At 45.0% G+C, this 7,427-nt stretch overlaps 1 protein-coding gene across 1 annotated transcript in view; it reads left to right on the top strand.

Annotated features, from left to right (window-relative positions):
• Window positions 1-7,427, top strand: part of LOC109910748 (cGMP-dependent 3',5'-cyclic phosphodiesterase) — a 118,965-nt gene that overhangs the window by 48,989 nt on the left and 62,549 nt on the right. Inside the window, exon 11 of the mRNA XM_048598333.1 lies at window positions 2,437-2,476. Coding sequence (XP_048454290.1) covers window positions 2,437-2,476 — 40 coding nt within the window. The remainder of the gene's footprint in view (window positions 1-2,436; window positions 2,477-7,427) is intronic.

Raw genomic sequence — 7,427 nt, forward strand, 5'->3', positions numbered from 1 at the left:
GAGGGTCAGTGCTGAGGGCGTGCCGCACTGTGGGAGGGTCAGTGCTGAGGGAGCGCCGCACTGTCGGTGGGTCAGTGCTGAGGGAGTGGGCACTGTTGGAGGGTCAGTGCTGAGGGAGTGCAATCCCTAATACCACCCATCTTCTCCCCATTTTGCTGAAACCCCCCAACCTTCTCCCTGTATCCCTGAATCTCATCTACCCACCTTCGCCTTGAATCCCTCACCTGCACCTATTGTTGCCCCCTCAGTATGGACAACGTTCTGGGGATTTAGGGTCAGGGTGAGAATGTACCCCATTTCCACTTCCCTTTGGGAACAGAGTAAAGGGATTGAAGGTCGAAGGATTAGTCATGAACCTTTTCCATGCATGGGGTGATGAATTCACTCTGCAGTTTAGGGGATGAGGCCGAAACTGATGATAAAGGAACTTGTATCTGTTCCTGGTGGTCAGGAACCTGCAAGGCTACACACCAGGGGCTAGAATGGATGGCTTGTTTATTGAACACAGCACAGACCTGATAGGCCGAATGGCCTCTTTCTCCGTGTGCCTTTTCGATTGTTCTGCGGCTGGAAGAAGGGTTTCCAGACGTTACAACTGGATTGGCATGACTCAAATTTCCAGGCCCTGCCCCTTGCCCTGAGCTCCCCACATTCAGAGGAGACAGGGTAATTTTAATCTCAACTCTACATTATTCCCTGAGAATCTTTTATCCCCTTGATCATCAAAAATCTATCTACCTCTGCCTTAAAAATATTTCAAGTTTCTACATCCCACTGCCTTTTGAGGACAGGAATTCCAAAGACTCTCAATCCTCTGAGGGGAAAGAAATGTTTCCTTTTCTTTGTTTTAAATCAGAGCCCCCTTATTTTTAAAGTATGAGCCCTAGTTCTCGATTCTCCCCCAAGGAGAAATATCCTTGCTGGAATGCTGGCAGCATCTGAGGAGAGAGAAACAGAGTTAGCGTTTCAAGCCCAGTGTGACTTTCAATCGAACTGGATAGGCTCATTGTACATGTTTGGCTGCATGTGTGTGTGTTAGTGAGGGACTGTGTGTGTGTGCTTGAGGGACAGTGAGTGTTCTTTTTAATCACCCCCGGGACAAGGTCATCGCTGAATGGGCCAATGAATATTGCCTGTCCCTAGTTGCCCCTTGAGAAGATGGGGGTGAGCTGCCTTCTTGAACCACTGCAGTCCATGTACTGTGGGTAGACCCACAATGTCCCTTAGGGAGGGAATTCCAGGATTCTGACCCAGCCACACTGAAGGAATGGCGATATATTTCCAAGTCAGGATGGTGAGTGGCTTGGAGGGGAACTTGCAGGGCATGGTGTTCCCGTGTATCTGCTGCCCTTGTCCTTCTAGATGGAAGTGGTCATGGGTTCGGAAGGTGCTGTTTGAGGATTTTTGGTGGATTTCTATGTGCCTCAAAGAGAGAGAGAGAGAAAGCATGTGAATAGACAAGAGATAGTGTGTGTGAATGTCAGCAGATATGTGTGTGCTAGATTGCGTATGTAACCAAAGGAGAGTGTGTGGGAGCGACAGAGAGTTAAGTGTCAGTGGGAGATAGTGTGTAAGTGATTGTGTGTAAATTTGAAGTCTGTTTGCTGGAGGGAGGATCAGAAACAGCCCTGATGTTCTACACTTCTGGATGACTACAGTCAAGACTGGGAAAGCTGCCCAGTGGCTCCTGTTCATACCCAATGATTGCTAACACCATGGAGAGAGTCAGTGAGACACTGAAAGAAAATGAACAAATGTAATAATATAGAACGAAAACAGAAATTGCTGGAGGAATTGGATACTATTTGAGTTTTAGGGGGGGTTTAATAGGCTGGGACTCTTTTCCTTGGAGCATTGGAGACTGAGGGGTGACCTTACAAAGGTCTATAAAATCATGAGAGGCACAGATAAAGTGTATAGCCAACAGCTTTTCCCCAGGTTGGGAAGTCTAAAACCAGAGGGCAGAGATTTAAGGTGAGAGCGAAGAAATGCAAAAGGGTCTAGAGGGGCAATTTTTTCACTGAGAGAATTGTGCGTGTCTGGAACGAGCTGCCAGTGGTAATGGTGGAGGTGAGTACAATTTTGTCATTTAAGAAACATTTTGACAGGTACATGGATGGGATAGGTACAGAGAGATATGGACCAAACACAGGAAAATGGGACTAGTTTAATTTTGAAAACTGGGCAGCTTGGCCTGTTTCCATGCTGAAAATATTTATGACTCTAAATCAGCAAATCTAGCAGTACCTATGGGGAGAAAGCAGCACGAACACGTCAACTCCAACTACCTTTCTTCTGAACTGGAACAATAGTATGGGGGAGTGGCTCACACTTTCCTTCTGCCCAATAACAGTGAACTCTGGTTTGCCTGTTGACCATATTAATAACAAAACTGTTACTAAAACCTATTCTCTTTCTCTCTCCCTTTCTCTGCAGGCCTTACTTCAAGTTGCCAGGAACCTCTTCACACATTTGGGTAACTAGACCTGTTTTGTCACCCACTTATAAAAGAGATTTAAAAAGAAAAAATGTAATAGTTCACGATAATCCTGATCAGAGATGGAAAATTGTGGAAGTCTTGGGCAGGCCGACAAAGAGAGAACAGTTACAGTCAGAATATTGGAGGCGGGGGTGTGTGTGTGTGTGTGGGGGGGGGGGGATTAATGCCCAGTATCTGGACGGTTGGCCATGGCATTGGAATCCCCACAAGGCTGAAAGAGGCCATTTGGCCCATTGAGTTTGCACTGACCCTCCAAACTGCATCCCACTCGGATCAAGTTCCCCCCTTCCCCATCCCTCTAATGCTGCGTTTCCCATGGCTAACCCACCTAGCCTCCACACCCCTGGAGACTATGAATAATTTATCATGCCCAATCCACCTAACTCTGCACATCTTTGGACTGTGGGAGGAAACCCACACAGACACGGGGAAAATGTACAAACTCCACACAGACAGATGCCCGAGGCTGGAATCGAACCTGGGTCCATGGTATCTTGAGGCAGCAGTGTTAACCACTGAGCCACCATTCCACCCATAGGGTTGCCCATTTAACCAAATCGTGATGCAGTTCGACCCCAACACTATTTTCCCACACTGTCTCTATATCTCCTGGTGCCTTTACTATCTAGCCATGAAAGAAAGCCACTCAACTCAGTTCCCCCTCCTTTAGTTTGCCAACTACTGAATAAATTCCTCGAGGATTTGTCACATGACCTCCTGCCTCCAAATACTGTGCCTCCCACCTCTCCATTGGTCAGCTGAGCTGTCTGTTTCCATGGTGACCCTCAGCTAATTGGGAATAAATCGCACTCATCCTTAGCCTAAATGATAAAACATAATATAATAAAAACAAAATACTACAGGTGCTGGAAACCTGAAATGCATAGAGAGAATGCTGGAGAAACTCAGCAGATCTGGCCACCATCAGTAGAGAGTGAAACAGAGATAACATGATGGATGACTTTTTAAAAATATTTGTCCAGAAGATGTGGGTTATTTATTTATTACCCAGAGGACAGTTAAGAGTCAATGATAATGCTGTGGATCTGGAGGCACATGTAGGCCAGACCAGGTAAAAATGACAGACTTCCTTCCCTGAAGGACATTAAATGGGTTATCCCCCTAACAAATATTAACAGCACGTTGATCATTAGACTCTTAACTCCAGATTTTTTATTTGCCATGGTCAGATTTGAACTCATATCCAAGGATGTTATCTGGGTCTCTGGATGACCAGTGTAGGGATAATACTATTAGGTCACCATGTTCAGGGCTGAGCTGATCATTCTGAAGAAGAGTCAGATGCATCTCAAAACATTTACTCTTTATCTTTCTCCACAGAGGCTGCTTGACCTGCTGAGTTTCTCCAGCACACTCTGTGTTTGTTTCATCATGAACTCATTGGAAGATTCACATCTCTTAGCCAAAGCATGTATATTTACACTCCTCTCCACCAATTGTCAGTTCCTATTTTTACATATATCACGCAAAAACCGGAGAAAGTATTTAACAATGAGTAATCTATTTTCATTCTCCACCTGGGTATTTTTTCCCTGACTGGAGCACCTTTGAGATCAATACTCAGCGTTTGGAATCTCCTGCGCAATCCTCGAGGGGAGATATTTAGGCCATCAGTGTTACCTGCATTGACCAGGAGACCGATCTCTGAGGTACCCTGTTGGAGTGATTAGTGGGTGAGCTGCCTTGTTGAATCGCTGCAATCCATGTGCTGTAGATAGACCCGCAATGCCCTTAAGGAAGGAATTCCAGGATTTTGACCCAGCGACAGTGAAGGAACGGCGATATATTCCCAAGTCAGGATGGTGGGGAACTTGCAGGGGGTGGTGTTCCATGTATCTGCTGCCCTTTTCCTTCTAGATGGAAGTGGTTATGGGAGAATCTAGGAGCAGAGGACACAATCTCAGAGCAAGCGTTGCCCTTTTTAGTATAATTCATTCTCAGGGATGTGGAAATCGCTGCACACCGCTATTTATTGCCTATTCCCTAAACTGCATTGCTGTGGGTCTGGAGTCACATGTAGGCCAGACCAGGTAAGGATGGCAGATTTCCTTCTGTTGGGACGCATTAGCGAACCATTGATTTTTCCCAATGACAATGGTCATAAGATTCTTACTTCCACATTTTCACTGGATTTAAACTCCACCATCTGCTGTGGTGAGATTCAAACCTGGGTTGCCAGAACATTAACCTTGGTCTCTGGATTAATAGTCCAGTGGTAACATCGCTAGGACATCACGGACAGAGTTTAAGACAGCGATCAGGAGTAATTTCCTCTCTCAGAGGGGAGTGAATCAGTGGAATTCTTTACTGTAGAGGGCTGTCGAGGCTGGGTCATTGAGTATATTCAAGGCTGAGAAAGACAGATTTTTAGTCAGGAAGGGAATCGAGGGTTATGGGGAAAAAGCAGTAGAGTGGAGATGAGGAGTATCAGATCAGCCACGATCCCATTGAATGATAGAACAGACTCAATGGGTTGAATAGCCTGCTTCAGCTCCTAAGTCTTGTGGTTTTACAGTGCCCCTGTAGATGGGACACACTGCTGTTGTGAATGTCGGTTTTCGGTGGTTAACGGATGTTGATGGTGAGACCTCCTCTGGGATACTTTGGGAGATGCTGCCTTTTAGTTTGTGTTGTATTGTATTTGTCAGCCACATATTGTTTAATTTGTGTTATTTCTGTTCCTCTGCACTGTAGCTGTCAAAAGGCAGATCAAATTTGATTTATTATTCATGTTATGCTAATACCTTGCCACTCTGATAAAAAAAACATCATTTCCCCCTGATTGTTATTGAAAGCTCTTTGTGTTCTTCAAACAGCCTAGGGCTATTTGCCTTCATATTGTATAACATCGTAAGGGGCTTATGGTTGCAATGATATTGATGGATATGGAGATATCCCTATATAGAGGGTGGCAATGGGCTAATGGTGTTATTACTAAAATAGTAATCCCGAGACCTAGGTAATGGTCTGGGCACTTGGGTTCGATTCTAGCCATGGAGTTTGAATTCAATTAAAAAAAACAAAATCTGGAATTAGGAATCTAATGATGACTGTGTAACCATTCCCAACTGTTGTAAAGCCCCATCTGCTTCATTAATGCCCTTTAGAGAAGTAAATCTGCCATCTTTACCTGGTCTGACCTACATGTGACTCTTAAATGCCCTCAGAAATAGCTGAGCAAGGGCAATTAGGGATGGGCAACATAAGTTTGCTGAGTTATACACACAGATGGCAAGTGAAAATATGATATAGTAGCTATTACTGAGACCTGCCTCAAGTAAGGGCATAACCTATAGGAAAGATGTTGTTAAACTTGAAAGGGTGTAGAAATGATTTACAAGGACATTGCCAGGGTTGGAAGGTTTGAGCTATAGGGAGAGGCTGAATAGGCTGGGGCTATTTTCCCCTGGAGTGTTGGAGGCTGAGGGGTGGCCTTATAGGATGACGGGCATGGATAGGGCCCAGGTCTTTTTCCCAAAGTAGGGGAGTCCAGAACTAGAGGGCATAAGTTTAAGGTGCAGGGGAAAGATTTAAAAAGGACCTAAGGGGCAAATCTTTTCACACAGAGGGTGGTACGTGAATGGAATGAGATGCCAGAGGAAGTGGTGGAGGCTGGTACAATTAACATTTAAAAGGCATCTGGATGGGTATATGAATAGGAAGGGTTTAGAGGGATATGGGCCAAATGCTGGCAAATGGGACTAGATTATTTTAGGACATCTGGCTGGCATGGACAAGTTGGACAAAGGGGTCTGTTTCCATGCTGTAACTCTGGTGTTAAATATTCTTGGATACAAGGTGTTCAGGAGAGATGAGAAAGAGGGGTGGCAGTGTTGATTATGGAGAGAATTGCAGGACTGAAGACAGGGTGCCTGGGGAAGGGACAAGGATGGGATCTGATTGACTGGAGCCAAGGACATTACATTGTCCGGTCTAGACAATAGGTTATCACCTATAAATTGTTGTGATCATTTGAAATTTGGCATTCCTGTGTTTGTTCTGAAGGGTGCAAAGCAGGAACCTGCACCAATATGTCCCTCCTTTCAGTAACAGTTATAAAAGACTTGGATAAGTAGGGCTATAGATCAAGAGCTGGAAACAGAAAATAGGTACAGTGTAGGACATTCGGCCCTTCGAGCCTGTACTGCTATTCAGTATGATCATGGTAGATCATCCAACTCAGTCCTCTGTTCCCGCTTTCTGCCCATACCCTCTGATCCTTTTAGCCTGAAGAACTATATCTCACTCCTCCTCGAAAATATTCACTGTTTTAACATCGGCTTTTGTGGCAGAGAATTCCACAGGCTCACAACTTTCTGGGTGAAGACATGTCTCCTCATCTCAATGCTAAATGGCCTGCCTTATATCCTTAGACTGTGACCCCTAGTTCTGGACTCCCCTTCCTGTGTTTACCCTGTCTAGTCCTGTAAGAATGTTATCGGTTTATATGAGATTCTCCCTCATCCTTCTAAATTCCAGTGAATATAATCCTAATAGGGTTCTGAGGAAGGGTCACCGGACCCGAAACATTAACTCTGTTTTCTCCTTCACAGATGCTGCCAGACCTGCTGAGCTTTTCCAGCAACTTTGTTTTTGTTCCTGATTTACAGCATACGCAGTTCTTTTGGTTTTTATAATCCTAACTGATCCAGTCTCTCCTTGCACGTCAGCCCTGCCATCCCAGTAACTAGTATGGTAAACCTTTGCTGCACTCCCTCCCTCGCCAGAGCATCCTACCTCAGATGAGGAATCAGTTTGGACCAAAAATCTCTTTTTCTTTCGGTCTGCATGGACACGATGGATGAAATGGCCTCCTAGTTAGCTACGAGACTGTGTGTGTGTCTGTGTGTGTGTGTATATATATGTCAGTCTGTGTGTGTGTATATGTCAGTCTGTGTGTGTGTAT

The sequence above is a fragment of the Rhincodon typus genome, chromosome 6, assembly GCF_021869965.1.
Source record: "Rhincodon typus isolate 14 chromosome 6, sRhiTyp1.1, whole genome shotgun sequence".
Lineage (NCBI taxonomy): Eukaryota > Metazoa > Chordata > Chondrichthyes > Orectolobiformes > Rhincodontidae > Rhincodon > Rhincodon typus.